A 21,172-nucleotide genomic window follows, 5' to 3' on the forward strand; every position below is an offset into this window, starting at 1 on the left:
AAAAATATAATGCTTAGGGAAATAACATCCCAGTATAAGCATATTGTAATTATGTTCTAATCAGAAGTAGAACCAAAGTTACTTTCTTTGTTTATAACATATCTAATTGAGTTTAGTAATCTTATTTCATCTACATTAATAGCTATATTTTTGAGAACTCATTCCTTTGTAATGAAAAATAATAAAGTGAAGCTCACATAATTATAATATCAATTTCAATTTTTAATAAATATTCCATATTTGGGTAGTACATTATCACTCAGAATTTAATTGTGAAATTGTGCTGAAACCCACAGAAGTGATGTATTTGGATACAATTTCTCAGAGACTTCTCCCCTCCCCATTCACTTCCTCTCAGAGGTGGAGCACCAAGAACCTGAGCAAAAGAAATGAAGGCCAAAAATCCGGAGCGATGTCCCTGCATTGTAATACACCGACTTGACCAGGAGAGGGCAGTATCGTCTAAGGCTGTTTGTTGTGAAGGGCCAGATGCCATGGCTTGGAGTTCCTCCTGATCTTTGTGATTAGTCTGTTAACCCCTGAGACTGAAGAGCTTATTTGTGCCAATATGGTGGTGATGGTGATGGTGCTGGTGGTTGGATGCGCTGCATCTCCCTTGCCTGTTTGACACTTCCATCTCAACACCAGCCTTCACCTCTCCTCCCCGCAGCAGCAGCTCTTTTCTTCCTCTTTCTCCTCAGACAGAAACTGAGACCATTGATGTGCTCGACTGGGTGTGCTCCCACCTTCCACTGGCACAGAAGCAGTAGGTGGGTGTGCACAGCCCTTCAAGCCCTTCCCTTGTTCTTTGTAGGGAGCAAAGCTGAAAGAATTTTCCTGAAATGTTAGCCTCCACCCCGCAGTGAGTGCCCCTGCTTTTGTTTCTAGTCTTGTGGCCCAAGTGAAGGCTCCACACTGGTTCGTGGCATTGATAGGGTCAATAGGAAGAATGTCCTGTTTTTTAAATGCTCATTGATTGATGAAATGAAACAAGAGTCATTTTCTGGGGCCACCCCTCTGCCTAAAGATAACATAACTTTTCCCATTATAAATACTGTTCCATCTTCTAACCTTGTTGTTCAGAATTCCAGCTATTAAAATTTGCCTCCCTTTTTAAGGATGGACCTGAAACAGAAATTGAGGAAACATTTCTGTTGAGACTTTACCTTAAATGACTGAGCGTGTAAAGGGTCTTCTCGTGCTTATTTGGGATTTTTCATCTCTTTAAACTACATGTGCTTTATTGCTAATTCTTGGACACCATCAGAAGACATTTTGAAAAAAAATTGTTTTGCCCATGATTCTAGGACCATTCTAAAGGAGATCGGTCCTGGGTGTTCTTTGGAAGGACTGATGCTAAAGCTGAAACTCCAATACTTTGGCCACCTCATGCGAAGAGTTGACTCGTTGGAAAAGACTCTGATGCTCGGAGGGATTGGGGGCAGGAGGAGAAGGGGACGACAGAGGATGAGATGGCTGGATGGCATCACCAACTCGATGGACATGAGTTTGGGTGAGCTCCGGGAGTTGGGGATGGACAGGGAGGCCTGGCGCGGTGCAGTTCATGGGGTCGCAAAGAGTCGGACACGACTGAGCGACTGAACTGAACTGAACTAGGACCCAAATGCCTCAGCTGATTTTTCCCGCATGGTTCCTGCCCCAGAATCACAGATGTACAGAATACTAGAGCTAGATAATCTCATGTAGAAATCTAACAGGTCTACTCCTGAGGGGTGTACAAATGAGGAATCTGAGAGTAGAGGGACAGTGCCATGTCCAGGCCAGCAGGCAGTTCAACTCTACCTGTTCAGTCCCCACTTTGCTGTTCGTTAGGACAGAAGCACCTGCATCGCCTCACACTCAGAACTCTCGTGGATGTATGTTGAAGCTGGTGCAGCTTCTTCCCAACCTCCTGACTAATTTGAAACAATGAAATCGGTCCCATTTACTGTCAGTTATAGCTAGAGCCTTGTTCACTCACTTGAGCATCCCAGGTGAAGCACTCCCCTTCACTGCATCCACAGAATCTCTAGTGTTTTGGGGTCTACCTTGGATTGCTGACCCAACAGCCCTAACATAAGGCAGAGTAAGGTAGGGCAAGCACTTGATGAGGAATCAGGAGACCTACCTCTCTCCTAACCTGACGAAAAGCACTTTCCCTTTCTGAACCTCTTGTTTCTCCATCGGGAAAAGAGGAAGGTGACCTAGAACAGTGGCTCTCAACCTGGATTCCAAGAACTTCCTGAAATTGTGTGCAGAGTTGTGGGAGGTAATGTATACAGTCTTCTTGGGAGGGTGTATAGAGCTTTCAATAGATTCTCAAAGGAGTCCTATTATGGGCTGAATTGTGTGGCCCTCAAATGCCTATCTTAAAGCCCTAACCCTCAATGTGACTGAATTTGGAGATGGAGCCTTTAGAGAGGTAATTAGGGTTAACTGAGGGAGCTGGTAAAGAATCTGCCTGCAATATAGGTTTTGATTCCCGTGTCGGGAAGTACCCCTGCAGAAGGGATACGCTACCCAATCTAGTATTCTTGGGCTTCCCTGGTGGCTAGACAGTAACGAACCCACCTGCAATGTGGCACACCTGAGTTCCATCCCTGTGTTGGGAAGTTCCCCTGGAGGAGGGCATGGCAACCCACTCCAGGATTCTTGCCTGGAGAATTCCCATGGAGAGAGGAGCCTGGTGTGCCACAGTTCATGGGGTCACCAAGAGTCGGACACAACTGAGTGACCAAGCACAACACATACAGAGGTGTAAGAGTGGGGCCCTAATCCCAAAGGATCTGACATCCTTATAAGAGGAGGAGTTACCAGACCTCTCGCGCGCAGTCTCTCTCTGTCTCCATACACACACACAAGAAATGTCATGTGAGGAAACAGAGGGAAGGTGGCCAACTGCAATACAAGAGGAGTGCCTACACCAGGAGTTGAACTCGCTGGCACCTTGATCTTGGACTTCTAGTTTCCCGAACTATGAGAAACTAAATGTCTTTTGTTTAAGCCATCCAGCCTGTGGTATTTGGTTTTGGCAACTCGAACAGACTAACACAGGGCCCATAACCGAAAAAAAAAAAAAAAAGCTTCAGAGCCATTGCACCCACTGGTTGCCAGAAACCCATCCTGGACATTCATCTTTCAATACAACGTTTTTAGGCACTTGCAGATTTCTTGAGCTCTTGCTTAGAACAGTGCAGTATATCTTTTATTGCAACATGCTTCCTTTTCGAATAGTTGTATAACACAGATTTGTATCTATATAAACCCAAAGACCAGAGTTTAAATCCTGATTCCACCACCTACTAGATGTTTGACTTTGGACAAGTTATCACATGTTTGTGCCTTGTATATAAAATAGGGATAAGATTAGTGTCTACCTCACATGGCTGTTGTGAGAATTAAATGACATAATGCATGTAGAGGGCCTAGCACGTAGTAAAGTTTCAACAGATATTAGTAGCTTTTGTGATGAAAATGTAAGTAGCAGTCAGAGTTTTTTGCCCTTATAAACAACACTGTTGTGAGCAAACTTCTTTATACACAAAGAATTTTTTTAAATACTTACCTAGATTAACTAAGAGAAAAAGACTAAAATAACTAAAATCATAAATAAAAGAGGGGATATTACAATCAATGTGACAATAACAAACAGGATTACACAAGAAGATTATGGACAATTGTGGCAAGAAATTGCACAACCTAGAAGAAATGAATAAATTCCTAGAAACACACAGTCTACCAGAACTGAATCAAGGAGACACAGAAAACCGGATAGACCAATAATGAGATTGAATTGGTAATGACAAACCTCTCCCCCCACACACACAAAATCAGGAACTGATAGCTTCACTGGAGAATTCCACCAAACATTTAAAGAATTAATACCAATCTTTCTCAAATGCTTCCAAAAAATTGAAGAAGAGGGAACACTTCCAAACTCATTTTATGAGGCCAGCATTATCCTGATATCAAAGGCACCAAAAGAAAAGAACACTACAGGCCACTTTCCCGGACAAATGCAGATGCAAAAATCCTCAACAGAATACTAGCAAAACAATTCAATGGCACATTAGAAGGACTATGTGCCATGGTCAAAAGGGATTTATCCCTTGGTTGCATATAAAAGTCAATCAATGTAATAAAACACATTAACAGAATGAAGGACAAAAATCACATGAACATCTCTATAGATGCATAAAAAATTCATCACTCCATGAGAAAAAACAGTCAAAGAACTAGGAGTAGAAAGAAATTACCTCAACATAATAAAGGCCACAACTAACATCATACTCAGTGGTGAAAAACTGAAATCTCTTCTTCTAAGATAAGGAACAAGGCAAGGAAGCCTGCTCTCACCATTATGTTAGTATTCAACAACTGGAAGTCATAGCCAGAGCTGTTAGGAAAGCAAAAGAAATAAAAGGCATCCAAATCAGAAGGAAGTAAAATTAGCTCTATTGAAGAGAGCGTGATTTTGTACATGCAAAACTCAAAAGATTACATGCGCCCACACACACACATGCACACAACTGGTAGAACTAATAAACAAATTCAACAAAGTTGTAGGACACAAAATCCAAAAGCAAAATTCAGTTGTATTACTATACACTAACAAAGAACAATTTGAAAAGGAAATTAAGAAAACAATTCCATTGACATTAGCAGCAAAAAAGGATAAAATACTGAGGAATAAACTCAAGCAAGGAGTCAAAAAACTTGTACACTGCAAACTACAAAACATTGCTGAAAGAAACTGAAAAAGACAAATAAATGGAAAGGCATCTGTCTGCACAGACTGGAATACTAAATATTGTCAAGCAGCCCATACTATCTGAGGTGCTTAATTTTATGTGTCAGCTTGACTGGTCCACAGAGTGCCTAGATATTTAGTCAAACATTATTCTGGGTGTTTCTGTAGGGTGCTTTTTCATGAGATTAACATTTAAATCAGTCAACTGGGTAAAACAGATTTCCCCCGACAACATGGGTGGGCTTTACCTAATCAGCTGATAGGCTGAATAAAACAAAAAGGCAACCTTTCCTCATGTAAGAGAATTCCTCCTGCGTGAAAGCCTTTGGACCTGGGACATCAGCTTCTTTTCCTGCCTTTAGACCCAAACTGAAATATCAGCTCTACTGGTTTGGTTCTTAGGCCTTCTAACCTGGACTAGAGCTAAACCACAGGCTCTTCTGGGTCTCCAGCTACCCAACTCACCCTCTAGATCTTGGGACTCACCAGCTTCTATAATTGAATGAGTCAATTCTTTTACACACACACACACACACACACACACACACACACTCCACTGGATCTGTTCTTCTAACACATTACCCAGAGTGATCTACAGATCCAAAGCAAACCCTACTCTTTTCGTGCCTAGCGCAGCCATGGCTCGGGGTCCCAAGAAGCCCCTGAAATGCGTAGCAGCTCCAAAACATTGGATGCTGGATAAACTGACTGGTGTGTTTGCCCCTCGTCCATCTACCGGCCCCCACAAGCTAAGGGAGTGTCTCCCCCTAATCACTTTCCTAAGGAATAGACTTAAGTATGCCCTAACTGGAGATGAAGTAAAGAAGATTGGCATGCAGCATTTCATTAAGATTGATGGCAAAGTCCGCACTGATATAACCTACCCTGCTGGTTTTATGGATGTCATCGGCATTGATAAGACTGGAGAGAATTTTCGTTTGATCTATGACACCAAGGGTCGCTTTGCTGTTCATCGTATTACACCTCAGGAGGCCAAGTATAAATTGTGCAAAGTAAGAAAGATATTTGTGGGGACAAAAGGAATCCCTCATCTGGTAACCCATGATGCTCGTGCCATCCGTTACCCTGATCCCCTGATCAAGGTGAATGATACCATTCAGACTGACTTGGAGACTGGCAAGATTACTGATTTCATCAAATTTGACACTGGTAACCTGTGCAAGGTGACTGGAGGTGCTAACCTGGGAAGAATTGGTGTGATTTCAAACCGGGAGAGGCATCCAGGTTCTTTTGAGGTAGTTCATGTGAAAGATGCGAACGGCAACAGCTTTGCCACATGGCTCTCAAACATTTTCATTATTGGCAAAGGCAACAAACCGTGGATCTCTCTTCCTCGTGGAAAGGGTATTCGCCTTACCATTGCTGAGGAGAGAGATAAGAGATTGGCAGCCAAACAGAGCAGTGGATAAAATGATCTCTATGTGATGAGATTGGAAAAGTCTTTGTAATTAAAGATAATACCAAGTGGAAAAAACAAAAAACAAAAAACAAAGCAAACCCTATCAAAATCCCAATAGCATGCTTCACAGAAATAGAAAAACTTGTCCTAAAATTTAAGTAGAATCTAAAGAGATCCTTAACAGGCAAAGCAATTTGGACAAAGAAAAAGTAGAGAACTCAGACTTCTTGATCTCAAAACATTACAAAGCTACAGTAATCAAAACTGTGTGTTACTGCCATATTAACAAATAGACCAATGGAGTAAAACAGACATCTGAGAAATAAACCCTCAATTTTAGAAGATGTGCCAGGCAGTGGACTTCCTGATAGAGGGGGAAAAAATAGCTCTTTTAGATCTTTGGATCAAAGCAAGGACTCTGGAGTCAGACCGCTTGGCTTCAATTCTACCACTGATTCCCATGGGCCAAATGACCATGGGCCAGTGGCCGAACCTCTCAGTACCTGTTTCCTCACCTGTAAGAGGCTGGTAATCATTAGTACTATAGTCCTAGGAGTGTCACAAGGAAGCATTACTATTTACATACAGCACTTAGAAGAGTGCCGGGCATGGGGTCTCTGCTGTGTAAGTTGCCTTTCATAGATTGTGCCAAATTACCTCCCAAATGGATTTCTTGCACCACCGCCACAGAGGTTTGCTCCTAAACTCTCCCACTCTCAGAATGGTTAAGCACTTGGAAGCTTGTCATCCTAGTGTGTGAAGCCCGATTCGTGGTTTTAGTTTACATCTCCAGGATCAGCAGGGGTGAGCATCTTTGCGGGTGTAACTGGACACTGACTGAGACTCTCTCTTCTTTGAATTGCCTCAGAGTGGGGAAAGAGCTGAGGGAGTGAGGTCAACCCCAGTCTGTCCCCCAAATCTGCCTGCCAAGAACGTTTGATGGAGCAGTTGAGGCAGAGATGTTACAGAACAAAACTACGATCCCTTTGTCCTCTGGCCACTTAGGGAGAAGTACGCCGACCACTCATCACTGAGTGCGGGATTCCTCTGCCCATTCTCCCATTGGGTCATAAGACTTGTGGTGGAAGGAGGGCTGGCAAATGCTTTCAGCACGTGCTAGGCGCCCAGCACCCTCAGTACCTGCCCCAACCCCCCCTCAGCCTCCCGCTCCACCCACTTCGTACACAGTCAGAACTCAGGGTTGTGACTCTAACCGGAAAGGGGAGGTGGGACAGGAGGAGGTGGGACGAGAGGCTTGACAGAGATACACTCGCAGCATGACCTTCACCAGCCAACTCGCCAACTGCCGGCATGGCTTTGGGGCTTGGCAACAAACCAGAGGAGGCCCTCGACCCCATTGGTTACACCTCGAGGGGGCGGGCAAACAAGGCGCGTGCTGGTTGGCGGGAACCGGACCAATGAGGAGGCGGCAGCGCTGGCACGCTGAAAGCCTCGCGTCGTTTGCGGCGATCTCTTGCGTGCGGTGCCTGTGGTGCTTGACGGCACGTCCAGACGCCACCCGCCTCAGGTGCCCCGACCGCCATCACCGCCGCCACCGCGACCCGGTTGATAAACCGTCGCCGCCCCAGGTCCGGCGGCCACCCAGATCGCGACATGAGCTCCTCAGATGATGAGGTGCTTGTTTGGGGACCGGGTTTCGGCTCAGAGTGCGGGGAGCAGACCAGCGGCCTTGAGGCCGGCTCCACAGCCCCGCCGGGACCCGGCCCCGACCCCGGCCCCGAGCCCGGGGCACCGCAAAGTGGCGAGGGTGAGGGCGGGGATGGCTTCCCAGACCCTGAGGGCTTCGAGTCAGAGCGGGAGGTGCTGGAAGCGGGAGGGCCGGTGCTGTTGGGCTGCGAAGGTCGACCTGGCTCCCCGGCCGACGACACAGGGTACGTCGTGCAGCTGTCTGACGAGTCAGTGGCGGCCATCCTGCGGCAGCTGGCCGACCTGGACTTGCTGGGCATCCGCAGACACATGTCCCCGGAGAGCCACGGGGTCGGCGACGTGTCTCCCTTGCGGGACGTCGAGGCGCGTCCCGGCAGTCGAGGCGCGGCCGCCCAGAGGTGTGGGGAAGCGGCACGGGCTGAGGCCGGCCCTCGCTGGGTCGGCAGGCCCAGGACGGGCCGGGCCTGGGGGAACCCTAAGAGAAGCACTAACGTGGCTGTGGATCGCCAGTGGCCCCCCTCAGTAAGCCCAGCCAGGCTGTTCTCCGACTCCGAGTCCTCTGATGAGTGCAGTGAGATACAGCCTATGAGGGTGAGCATTTATCCCAAAGACGGAGGCCAGGCCAAGCTGAACAGCCCCAAGGATCCCCGGGACACACCCAGACACTCGAATGTCCAAGGCAGGGAGACTCTCCCTAACGTGCCAGGCACTTGCCTGTCCTCGGCTCCGCGAGGATTGATTTCGGTTGTGGAAAGGCAGGGCAAGCAGGGCGATGCAGAGCAGGAGACTATCTCACCCCCTAAGAAAATACAGAGCGTGCTCTGGGGGAAAGGGGGCAGCCTGCCCAGCTTCCCGGGAGTAGCAGCCCCAGCAGCTACTGCAGCTGCCGCTACAGGCAGGCTGCCGCGGCCCAGTCCTAGGAGGAAGAGGGTCCAGGAGAAGAAATCCCTTGGGGGCGTCTCCAAACCTGCCCTGGGGAGAACCTTCCCTTCCTGGGGACGGGGAATCTCGGCCACTCCCCTGGATCCGGCCACCTTCCCCCCAATCTCCGGCATCCCGCTGCTTGGGAGGTCCCAGAAGTATGCCTCGGTCCCTTGGGGAGCCAAAGAGTCCAAGCACACCGGCGCTGGGAAGAAATCTGTGGCTAGGCGGGCCCGGGAGTTGGTGGCAGCAACGGCGGTGTCAGGGGAAGACAACGACCCAAATAGAGACCCAGTCCCAAAGGGCCAAGTGAGTATGCCAGGCCCCTCCTCTCTCCCCACTCTTCCCCTCCCACCCTCCCCAGGACACACGTCTTCACCCGGTGCTCCCCTCTCTCCATTCCTCAGGGGTCGTCACTGGGTGACCCTCGGCCACTGGGTCATTAGGATGCCAGTTTGGGGTCCTTTTACTAGGGACAAACGTTAAGGTAGCACTTTGGGTGTGCTGGGCTCGGTTCTCCACCCTTGGCCTGTTTCCAGCCTCCTCCATGAGGCTGGGGCTGGCGTGGAAGGGAATTGATTTGAGGGGACCCCTTAAAAGCTTCACAGAGCTTCGGTGTTTAGACGCATCACTTTCCTGAATCCTACTTCCTGGCTGTTCCCCAAACCTTCCTTGCAGGGGCCCCGGGCTTTCTCAGTGCCACACTGTTGTCCCCTGCTCAGCTCTGCCTGCTGGCCTGGGGCTGACTGACAGAAAATGTGCTAAAGAGATCAGCCTTTCAATTCTCTTTCCAATTCCCTGCCTCAGCTCAGTCTTGAATCATACGAGCTCTCTCACACACAGACATAGACACATAAATGCACTGGTACACACACGCACACACACACACACACACACACACACACACACATACACACACGTCCTTACTCCAGATCAGTGAGAAATCTTTGTTTTTAGCTGGCCACTGACAGGCCGTGGCCATCTTGTCCACGGGTGCATCATGGAGAACCCAGCACCGCCAACCTCAGCATCAGAGGTGGGCAGGATTCAGGCAACTCAAAGCCCGTGGCCATGAACAAGGGAGAAGTCATGCCCAGAGGGCCTGGCCCCTCAGGTGAGTGTCCTGGGTTTTGATTTGGGGGGTGGAGACCAGGGGTGAGGGCAGAAACCTCTGTCTCTGACTCACTCTCTCTTTTCTGGGGGCTCAGCGTTGCTCTCAGGCCACTTCTCCCATGGGAAACAGGGTGTCAACAGGGCTGACCCTGGCCCCATCACCTTCTGTGTGGGATTTGTTTGGCAGGGGTGATTGGTGGCAGTGCCCCAACAGCTACTCTGGGCGTAGACCTGCAGGCTAATAGCCTTTTCTGTGAAGTGCTGTTCGCCCACATTGCTCTCCCAGGTGCTGGCTGTGGCTGCCGCTCTGGGAAGCTCGAACCCAGAACCAGAGTCTTTGGAGACCATCGTGGTGAAGTGGCTGCCCCTGCGGAATAGGAGGGGCAGGCCCAGAGAGAAGGTTTGGGCTGCCTGCCAGGCAGAGCAGGGGAGGCTTGATGCTAGCAGAGGGTGGTACTGCCTCACCTCACGTTAGACCCTGCTTGGCCCTTTCCACCTCACTGGGAGCCTGGGAAGCTGGATTGTGTGTCTTTTCCCTGTCAGGTGACCAGAAACCAGCTGACCATCACCCAAGACTGAAAAGGCGGCAGCAGCCACCCAGAAGGCAGGGCTGTCCTCGGGTAATGCTTCTTCTGACTCCTGGAAATGCACACCCAAACCCCATGGTGGGATCTGGGTCCAAGTTCAACTGATATGTGTGGGCCCCCTCCCCCCCGTCCCCATCCCACACCCCAGGGAGGGAGCCCACCTCCTTTCCACTGAGGAAAGTCTTTCCCTTGCCAGTCTGGACACCTGGCTTTGGGATGGAGGGCCCAGGGAGAGGAGAGGAGGAGGAGAGGGGAGGCGGGTGTATACTAACCATTTCTCTTCCTCCTGTGTCTGCTGGCCTAGTGTCTGGTGCTACAGAAAGAAATAGACGACCTTAAGGAGCAACTTGGTATGAGGAACCAGGGACAGAGAGCAGCGGGTTCTCAGTGCAGAAGCGGGGTGGGCCCTTGGGGTGGGGTGGGCTGCAAGTGCAGGGGACCTCGCGGGGATCAGCATTCCTGTGGGGAGGAGAACCTAGCAAGCCTGCCCCTGGGGCGTGCGGACAAGTAACAACCGTACTGTGTGGACTGCGTGCACACTCTGCCAGCCATTCGAGTCCTAGAGAGTTCCTTCTGATAGGACTTGTAGAGATGCCTTGTTGATCTGGTGTGGCCTCTAAGGTTCTTGTTGGATATTTTGCGAGACAATTTTTGAATGGTTTGGGCGTGGCCCCAAGCTTGAGAGCTGCTGGCACATTTTGTTTCCTTTTAGGAAACGGCTCCACATTTAATTCCGGTAGTGGGGCCCGATCAGGCCCAGAGCTCGCTCTTTGCATCAGGGCTGGGGGTACGTGGGTTTCAGGTTGCAGGCTAGGTGGTTCCACAGGGGACAGGCTTCTGTGTCCGTCTGTCTGGAGCACCTGTTTATGCCTCTCCCTGTTGCAGCCTCCATGCAGTACCTGGCTGAGAAGTTCCGGATCCTTTGAAGTGAGTGTTACACATTCCATACCCTTCCCACAACGTCGGCTGTTGAGCAGGGCTGTGGGCTGGCCCTGGCTTGAGGCTCTTCCCTGACTGCTGTTTCACAGGTTGAGCCCAGTATCTTCCTGCAAGAGGAGCAGCTGTTACCTCCGGACCGGCGAGCTGTGGCCAAGCTTGTTGCCTCTTGTTCTGGCCTCCACCGGGGCATCCTCTGCCCCTTGTTTTGCCCCCTCTCTGCCCCAGTCTCACAGCAGTTGTTTTTTTAAAAAATTAATTAATTTATTTTACTTTACATATTGTATTGGTTTGCCACAGCAGTTTTGATTAAAGGACTTCTCATATTCTGTGTTCTGCCCTCTCTCTGCGGGTAGGGGTTAAGGGAGTGGGACGAGGCCTGGTGGGAAGCTGTTCCACCTCAGAGCATTTTCCAAGAACAGTACCTCTTGGAATCTGTGGTGGGACTCTGGGTCAGCCTCTGCTACCATCCAGGCCGTCAGGCCAGCGGAGCCCCCCAGTCTGTGTTCTGTGTGGGCTCTGTCTGGCCACATTGGCACGTCCTCCCTTGTTCCCTGAAGGCCTCTTCTAGTTCCTAAACACCCTCCTCTGGGGGTTTAGCAGTTTCCATTCAGTTGCTGCCATTCTGCCTCCCTGGTCAGAAGAACTCGTGACCCCCTTACAGAGCTTCCATGCTTTTCACCCTTCCCTCACTGCACTCACTGTCCTGCTTACCCTGACCACTCTGCTTTCCTGTCAGAGCACCCTCGATCCCTCCCCTGGCTTGCCATCGATGACCTTGCCTGCATGTTTACTTAAGTAGGTGGTAGCAGGCACAGGTGTGCTCATCCTTCCCCATTCCAGTCCCTACCCTCTCAGTGGAGTCTCTACCCCACCCCCCGGTGCCACCTTTGCAAGCAGGAACCTGCATACTCTCCCCCTCTCCTCTTTAGCCTCCATCCCGAGACTCAGGCACCAAAACTTTTGCTGTCCCTTCCTCGGGGTCAGTAAAGGGCATGAGAGAAGAAGTCCTCCCCAAACTTCAGGGCGGGGGCGGGGGGGGAATTGAACATGGATTTCAGACTTAGTCTTGTGTGCCCCTAACAAGTAGTCTGGGAGACTGAGCTGGGACACTCTGGGAACATCATTTGCAGGAAAATCTATGTCATTGGGGCTGGTGGAACAGTATTTGATGGAGACCCTGTAAGAAACCAGACTTACCAACCATACTTGTCATAGAGCCTGACGGGCCTGTTTCCACTCAAGGGCAGAGAGACATCCAGGCTGCAGGAGTGTAGGCTGGTCAGCTGGCTAGGGCAGGGAGGCCATGAAAGCTCCAAGGACTGGACCATCCATCTCTAGCTGTCAGGGTGCACTCTGCCCCAGATTGGCACCAGACGCCTCTCCTGACTTCCAGCTCGGCAACTAACCTCAGCTTTTCTCCTGTGCTCCCTGTACCTTTGCTCCTGCTCCCCAGTTCACTGGGTCCAAGATTTATCCTCATGCCCTTTACTGACCCCGAGGAAGGGGAAGCAAAAGTTTTGGTGCCTGAGTCTCGGGGATGAGTGCTAAAGAGGAGAGGGGGAGAGTATGCAGGTTCCTGCTTGCAAGGTGGCACCGGGGGGTGGGGTAGAGACTCCACTGAGAGGGTAGGGCCCGGGAATGGGGAAGATGAGCACACCTGTGCCTGTTACCACCTACTTAAGTAAACATGCAGGCAAGGTCATCGATGGCAAGCCAGGGGAGGGATCGAGGGTGCTCTGACAGGAAAGCAGAGTGGTCAGGGTAAGCAGGACAGTGAGTGCAGTGAGGGAAGGGTGAAAGACTGGAGCTCTGTAAGGGGGTCACAAGTTCCTTCTGACAGGGAGGCAGAATGGCAGCAATGAATGGAAACTGCTAAACCCCAGAGGAGGGTGTTTAGAGAACTAGAAGAGGGCCTTCAGGGAAAAGGGAGGACGTGCCAATGTAGCCAGACAGAGCCCACACAGAACACAGACTGGGGGCGCTCCGCTGGCCTGACGGCCTGGATGGTAGCAGAGGCTGACCCAGAGTCCCCACCACAGATTCCAGAGGTACTGTTCTGGAAAATGCTCTGAGGTGGAACAGCTTCCCACCAGGCCTCGTCCCACTCCCTTAACCCCTACCCCGCAGAGAGAGGGCAGAACACAGAATATGAGAAGTCCTTTAATCAAAAACTGCTGTGGCAAAACCAATACAATATTGTAAAGTAAAATAAATTAATTAATTTTTTAAAAAAACAACTGCTGTGAGACTGGGGCAGAGAGGGGGCAAAACAAGGGGCAGAGGATGCCCTGGTGGAGGCAGAACAAGAGGCAACAAGCTTGGCCACAGCTCGCCGGTCCCAGAGGTAACAGCTGCTCCTCTTGCAGGAAGATACTGGGCTCAACCTGTGAAACAGCAGTCAGGGAAGAGCCTCAAGCCAGGGCCAGCCCACAGCCCTGCTCAACAGCCGACGTTGTGGGAAGGGGTATGGAATGTGTAACACTCACTTCAAAGGATCCGGAACTTCTCAGCCAGGTACTGCATGGAGGCTGCAACAGGGAGAGGCATAAACAGGTGCTCCAGACAGACGGACACAGAAGCCTGTCCCCCTGTCCCCGTGGGGAACCACCTAGCCCTGCAACCTGAAACCCACGTACCCCCAGCCCTGATGCAAAGAAGAGCTCTGGGCCTGATCGGGCCCCACTACCGGAATTAAATGTGGAGCCATTTCCTAAAAGGAAACAAAATGTGCCAGCAGCTCTCAAGCTTGGGGCCACGCCCAAACCATTCAAAAATTGTCTCGCAAAATATCCAACAAGAACCTTAGAGGCCACACCAGATCAACAAGGCATCTCTACAAGTCCTATCAGAAGGAACTCTCTAGGACTCGAATGGCTGGCAGAGTGTGCACGCAGTCCACACAGTACGTTGTTACTTGTCCACACGCCCCAGGGGCAGGCTTGCTAGGTTCTCCTCCCCACAGGAATGCTGATCCCTGCGAGGTCCCCTGCACTTGCAGCCCACCCCACCCCAAGGGCCCACCCCGCTTCTGCACTGAGAACCCGCTGCTCTCTGTCCCTGGTTCCTCATACCAAGTTGCTCCTTAAGGTCGTCTATTTCTTTCTGTAGCACCAGACACTAGGCCAGCAGACACAGGAGGAAGAGAAATGGTTAGTATACACCCGCCTCCCCTCTCCTCCTCCTCTCCTCTCCCCTGGGCCCTCCATCCCAAAGCCAGGTGTCCAGACTGGCAAGGGAAAGACTTTCCTCAGTGGAAAGGAGGTGGGCTCCCTCCCTGGGGTGTGGGATGGGGATGAGGGAGGGGGGCCCACACATGTCCGTTGAACTTGGACCCAGATCCCACCATGGGGTTTGGGTGTGCATTTCCAGGAGTCAGAAGAAGCATTACCCGAGGACAGCCCTGCCTTCCGGGTGGCTGCTGCTGCCTTTTCAGTCTTGGGTGATGGTCAGCTGGTTTCTGGTCACCTGATAGGGAAAAGACACACAATCCAGCTTCCCAGGCTCCCAGTGAGGTGGAAAGGGCCAAGCAGGGTCTAACGTGAGGTGAGGCAGTACCACCCTCTGCTAGCATCAAGCCTCCCCTGCTCTGCCTGGCAGGCAGCCCAAACCTTCTCTCTGGGCCTGCCCCTCCTATTCCGCAGGGGCAGCCACTTCACCACGATGGTCTCCAAAGACTGTGGTTCTGGGTTCGAGCTTCCCAGAGCGGCAGCCACAGCCAGCACCTGGGAGAGCAATGTGGGCGAACAGCACTTCACAGAAAAGGCTATTAGCCTGCAGGTCTACGCCCAGAGTAGCTGTTGGGGCACTGCCACCAATCACCCCTGCCAAACAAATCCCACACAGAAGGTGATGGGGCCAGGGTCAGCCCTGTTGACACCCTGTTTCCCATGGGAGAAGTGGCCTGAGAGCAACGCTGAGCCCCCAGAAAAGAGAGAGTGAGTCAGAGACAGAGGTTTCTGTCCTCACCCCTGGTCTCCACCCCCCAAATCAAAACCCAGGACACTCACCTGAGGGGCCAGGCCCTCTGGGCATGACTTCTCCCTTGTTCATGGCCACGGGCTTTGAGTTGCCTGAATCCTGCCCACCTCTGATGCTGAGGTTGGCGGTGCTGGGTTCTCCATGATGCACCCGTGGACAAGATGGCCACGGCCTGTCAGTGGCCAGCTGAAAACAAAGATTTCTCACTGATCTGGAGTAAGGACGTGTGTGTATGTGTGTGTGTGTGTGCACGCGCGGTCACGCACGCGTGCACGTGTGTGTACCAGTGCATTTATGTGTCTATGTCTGTGTGTGAGAGAGCTCGTATGATTCAAGACTGAGCTGAGGCAGGGAATTGGAAAGAGAATTGAAAGGCTGATCTCTTTAGCACATTTTCTGTCAGCCAGCCCCAGGCCAGCAGGCAGAGCTGAGCAGGGGACAACAGTGTGGCACTGAGAAAGCCCGGGGCCCCTGCAAGGAAGGTTTGGGGAACAGCCAGGAAGTAGGATTCAGGAAAGTGATGCGTCTAAACACCGAAGCTCTGTGAAGCTTTTAAGGGGTCCCCTCAAATCAATTCCCTTCCACGCCAGCCCCAGCCTCGTGGAGGAGGCTGGAAACAGGCCAAGGGTGGAGAACCAAGCCCAGCACACCCAAAGTGCTACCTTAACGTTTGTCCCTAGTAAAAGGACCCCAAACTGGCATCCTAATGACCCAGTGGCCGAGGGTCACCCAGTGACCACCCCTGAGGAATGGAGAGAGGGGAGCACCGGGTGAAGACGGGTGTCCTGGGGAGGGTGGGAGGGGAAGAGTGGGGAGAGAGGAGGGGCCTGGCATACTCACTTGGCCCTTTGGGACTGGGTCTCTATTTGGGTCGTTGTCTTCTCCTGACACCGCCGTTGCTGCCACCAACTCCCGGGCCCGCCTAGCCACAGATTTCTTCCCAGCGCCGGTGTGCTTGGACTCTTTGGCTCCCCAAGGGACCAAGGCATACTTCTGGGACCTCCCAAGCAGCGGGATGCCGGAGATTGGGGGGAAGGTGGCCGGATCCAGGGGAGTGGCCGAGATTCCCCGTCCCCAGGAAGGGAAGGTTCTCCCCAGGGCAGGTTTGGAGACGCCCCCAAGGGATTTCTTCTCCTGGACCCTCTTCCTCCTAGGACTGGGCCGCGGCAGCCTGCCTGTAGCGGCAGCTGCAGTAGCTGCTGCTGCTGCTACTCCCGGGAAGCTGGGCAGGCTGCCCCCCTTCCCCCAGAGCACGCTCTGTATTTTCTTAGGGGGTGAGATGTCCTCCTGCTCTGCATCGCCCTGCTTGCCCTGCCTTTCCACAACCGAAATCAATCCTCGCGGAGCCGAGGACAGGCAAGTGCCTGGCACGTTAGGGAGAGTCTCCCTGCCTTGGACATTCGAGTGTCTGGGTGTGTCCCGGGGATCCTTGGGGCTGTTCAGCTTGGCCTGGCCTCCGTCTTTGGGATAAATGCTCACCCTCATAGGCTGTATCTCACTGCACTCATCAGAGGACTCGGAGTCGGAGAACAGCCTGGCTGGGCTTACTGAGGGAGGCCACTGGCGATCCACAGCCACGTTAGTGCTTCTCTTAGGGTTCCCCCAGGCCCGGCCCGCCCTGGGCCTGCCGACCCAGTGAGGGCCGGCCTCAGCCCGTGCCGCTTCCCCACACCTCTGGGCGGCCGCGCCTCGACTGCCGGGACACGCCTCGATGTCCCACAAGGGAGACACGTCGCCGACCCCGTAGCTCTCTGGGGACATGTGTCTGCGGATGCCCAGCAAGTCCAGGTCGGCCAGCTGCCGCAGGATGGCCGCCACTGACTCGTCAGACAGCTGCACGACGTACCCTGTGTCGTCGGCCGGGGAGCCAGGTCGACCTTCGCAGCCCAACAGCACCGGCCCTCCCGCTTCCAGCACCTCCCGCTCTGACTCGAAGCCCTCAGGGTCTGGGAAGCCATCCCCGCCCTCACCCTCGCCACTTTGCGGTGCCCCGGGCTCGGGGCCGGGGTCGGGGCCGGGTCCCGGCGGGGCTGTGGAGCCGGCCTCAAGGCCGCTGGTCTGCTCCCCGCACTCTGAGCCGAAACCCGGTCCCCAAACAAGCACCTCATCATCTGAGGAGCTCATGTCGCGATCTGGGTGGCCGCCGGACCTGGGGCGGCGACGGTTTATCAACCGGGTCGCGGTGGTGGCGGTGATGGCGGTTGGGGCACCTGAGGCGAGTGGCGTCTGGACGTGCCGTCAAGCACCACAGGCACCGCACGCAAGAGATCGCCGCAAACGACGCGAGGCTTTCAGCGTGCCAGCGCTGCCGCCTCCTCATTGGTCCGGTTCCCGCCAACCAGCACGCGCCTTGTTTGCCCGCCCCCTCGACGTGTAACCAATGGGGTCGAGGGCCTCCTCTGGTTTGTTGCCAAGCCCCAAAGCCATGCCGGCAGTTGGCGAGTTGGCTGATGAAGGTCATGCTGCGAGTGTATCTCTGTCAAGCCTCTCGTCCCAGCTCCTCCTGTCCCACCTCCCCTTTCGGTTAGAGTCACAGCCCTGAGTTCTGACTGTGTACGAAGTGGGTGGAGCCGGAGGCTGAGGGCGGGGGGTTGGGGTGGGTACTGAGGGTGCTGGGCGCCTAGCACGTGCTGAAAGCATTTGCCAGCCTTCCTTCCACCACAAGTCTTATGACCCAATGGGAGAATGGGCAGAAGAATCCTGCACTCAGTGATGAGTGGTCGGCGTACTTCTCCCTAAGTGGCCAGAGGACAAAGGGATCGTAATTTTGTTCTGTAACATCTCTGCCTCAACTGCTCCATCAAACGTTCTTGGCAGGCAGATTTGGGGGACAGACTGGGGTTGACCTCACTCCCTCAGCTCTTTCCCCACTCTGAGGCAATTCAAAGAAGAGAGAGTCTCAGTCAGTGTCCAGTTACACCCGCAAAGATGCTCACCCCTGCTGATCCTGGAGATGTAAACTAAAACCACGAATCGGGCTTCACACACTAGGATGACAAGCTTCCAAGTGCTTAACCATTCTGAGAGTGGGAGAGTTTAGGAGCAAACCTCTGTGGTGGTGGTGCAAGAAATCCATTTGGGAGGTAATTTGGCACAATCTATGAAAAGCAACTTACACAGCAGAGACCCCGTGCCCGGCACTCTTCTAAGTGCTGTACGTAAATAGTAATGCTTCCTTGTGACACTCCTAGGACCATAGTACTAATGATTACCAGCCTCTTACAGGTGAGGAAACAGGTACTGAGAGGTTCGGCCACTGGCCCATGGTCATTTGGCCCATGGGAATCAGTGGTAGAATTGAAGCCAAGCAGTCTGACTCCAGAGTCCTTGCTTTGATCCAAAGATCTAAAAAAGCTATTTTTTTCCCCTCTATCAGGAAGTCCACTGCCCGGCACATCTTCTAAAATTGAGGGTTTATTTCTCAGATGTCTGTTTTACTCCACTGGTCTATTTGTTAATATGGCAGTAACACACAGTTTTGATTACTGTAGCTTTGTAATGTTTTGAAATCAAGAAGTCTGAGTTATCTACTTTTTCTTTGTCCAAATTGCTTTGCCTATTAAGGATCTCTTTAGATTCTACTTAAATTTTAGGACAAGTTTTTCTATTTCTGTAAAGCATGCTATTGGGATTTTGATAGGGTTTGCTTTGTTTTTTGTTTTGTTTTTGTTTTTTTTTTCCACTTGGTATTATCTTTAATTACAAAGACTTTTCCAATCTCATCACATAGAGATCATTTTATCCACTACTCTGTTTGGCTGCCAATCTCTTATCTCTCTCCTCAGCAATGGTAAGGCGAATACCCTTTCCACGAGGAAGAGAGATCCACGGTTTGTTGCCTTTGCCAATAATGAAAATGTTTGAGAGCCATGTGGCAAAGCTGTTGCCGTTCGCATCTTTCACATGAACTACATCAAAAGAACCTAGATGCCTCTCCCGGTTTGAAATCACACCAATTCTTCCCAGGTTAGCACCTCCAGTCACCATGCACAGGTTACCAGTGTCAAATTTGATGAAATCAATAATCTTGCCAGTCTCCAAGTCAATCTGAATGGTATCATTCACCTTGATCAGGGGATCAGGGTAACGGATGGCACGAGCATCATGGGTTACCAGATGAGGGATTCCTTTTGTCCCCACAAATATCTTTCTTACTTTGCACAATTTATACTTGGCCTCCTGAGGTACACCTCAGGATGATGAACAGCAAAGCGACCCTTGGTGTCATAGATCAAACGAAAATTCTCTCCAGTCTTATCAATGCCGATGACATCCATAAAACCAGCAGGGTAGGTTATATCAGTGCGGACTTTGCCATCAATCTTAATGAAATGCTGCATGCCAATCTTCTTTACTTCATCTCCAGTTAGGGCATACTTAAGTCTATTCCTTAGGAAAGTGATTAGGGGGAGACACTCCCTTAGCTTGTGGGGGCCGGTAGATGGACGAGGGGCAAACACACCAGTCAGTTTATCCAGCATCCAATGTTTTGGAGCTGCTACGCATTTCAGGGGCTTCTTGGGACCCCGAGCCATGGCTGCGCTAGGCACGAAAAGAGTAGGGTTTGCTTTGGATCTGTAGATCACTCTGGGTAATGTGTTAGAAGAACAGATCCAGTGGAGTGTGTGTGTGTGTGTGTGTGTGTGTAAAAGAATTGACTCATTCAATTATAGAAGCTGGTGAGTCCCAAGATCTAGAGGGTGAGTTGGGTAGCTGGAGACCCAGAAGAGCCTGTGGTTTAGCTCTAGTCCAGGTTAGAAGGCCTAAGAACCAAACCAGTAGAGCTGATATTTCAGTTTGGGTCTAAAGGCAGGAAAAGAAGCTGATGTCCCAGGTCCAAAGGCTTTCACGCAGGAGGAATTCTCTTACATGAGGAAAGGTTGCCTTTTTGTTTTATTCAGCCTATCAGCTGATTAGGTAAAGCCCACCCACGTTGTCGGGGGGAAATCTGTTTTACCCAGTTGACTGATTTAAATGTTAATCTCATGAAAAAGCACCCTACAGAAACACCCAGAATAATGTTTGACTAAATATCTAGGCACTCTGTGGACCAGTCAAGCTGACACATAAAATTAAGCACCTCAGATAGTATGGGCTGCTTGACAATATTTAGTATTCCAGTCTGTGCAGACAGATGCCTTTCCATTTATTTGTCTTTTTCAGTTTCTTTCAGCAATGTTTTGTAGTTTGCAGTGTACAAGTTTTTGACTCCTTGCTTGAGTTTATTCCTCAGTATTTTATCCTTTTTTGCTGCTAATGTCAATGGAATTGTTTTCTTAATTTCCTTTTCAAATTGTTCTTTGTTAGTGTATAGTAATACAACTGAATTTTGCTTTTGGATTTTGTGTCCTACAACTTTGTTGAATTTGTTTATTAGTTCTGCCAGTTGTGTGCATATGTGTGTGTGGGCGCATGTAATCTTTTGAGTTTTGCATGTACAAAATCACGCTCTCTTCAATAGAGCTAATTTTACTTCCTTCTGATTTGGATGCCTTTTATTTCTTTTGCTTTCCTAACAGCTCTGGCTATGACTTCCAGTTGTTGAATACTAACATAATGGTGAGAGCAGGCTTCCTTGCCTTGTTCCTTATCTTAGAAGAAGAGATTTCAGTTTTTCACCACTGAGTATGATGTTAGTTGTGGCCTTTATTATGTTGAGGTAATTTCTTTCTACTCCTAGTTCTTTGACTGTTTTTTCTCATGGAGTGATGAATTTTTTATGCATCTATAGAGATGTTCATGTGATTTTTGTCCTTCATTCTGTTAATGTGTTTTATTACATTGATTGACTTTTAT

At 50.9% G+C, this 21,172-nt stretch overlaps 3 protein-coding genes and 1 pseudogene across 3 annotated transcripts; 2 read left to right on the forward strand and 2 right to left on the reverse strand.

The window, feature by feature from the left end:
• Positions 1-5,366: 5,366 nt before the first annotated feature.
• Positions 5,367-6,238, forward strand: LOC113887439 (40S ribosomal protein S4, X isoform-like). Its single transcript, XM_027534575.1, has one exon. It carries the CDS (start codon positions 5,389-5,391, stop codon positions 6,178-6,180), a length of 792 nt encoding a protein of 263 aa, XP_027390376.1. The 5' UTR covers positions 5,367-5,388; the 3' UTR covers positions 6,181-6,238.
• Positions 6,239-7,784: 1,546 nt separating this feature from the next.
• On the forward strand, positions 7,785-9,310 carry LOC113888065 (uncharacterized protein CXorf49 homolog). Its single transcript, XM_027535399.1, has 2 exons — positions 7,785-9,068; positions 9,299-9,310. Exons 1-2 carry the CDS (start codon positions 7,785-7,787, stop codon positions 9,308-9,310), a joined length of 1,296 nt encoding a protein of 431 aa, XP_027391200.1.
• Positions 9,311-16,101: 6,791 nt separating this feature from the next.
• Positions 16,102-17,500, reverse strand: LOC113888066 (uncharacterized protein CXorf49 homolog). The gene is made up of 2 exons (XM_027535400.1): positions 16,217-17,500; positions 16,102-16,161 (listed from the first exon to the last, which is right to left on the reverse strand). The coding sequence occupies exons 1-2, from the start codon at positions 17,498-17,500 to the stop codon at positions 16,102-16,104; spliced, it is 1,344 nt and encodes a 447-aa protein (XP_027391201.1).
• A 1,577-nt stretch (positions 17,501-19,077) lies between these two features.
• LOC113887437 lies at positions 19,078-19,933 on the reverse strand (annotated as a pseudogene).
• Between the last annotated feature and the right edge of the window lie 1,239 nt (positions 19,934-21,172).

This window comes from Bos indicus x Bos taurus, chromosome X (genome assembly GCF_003369695.1).
Source record: "Bos indicus x Bos taurus breed Angus x Brahman F1 hybrid chromosome X, Bos_hybrid_MaternalHap_v2.0, whole genome shotgun sequence".
NCBI classification, from domain to species: domain Eukaryota; kingdom Metazoa; phylum Chordata; class Mammalia; order Artiodactyla; family Bovidae; genus Bos; species Bos indicus x Bos taurus.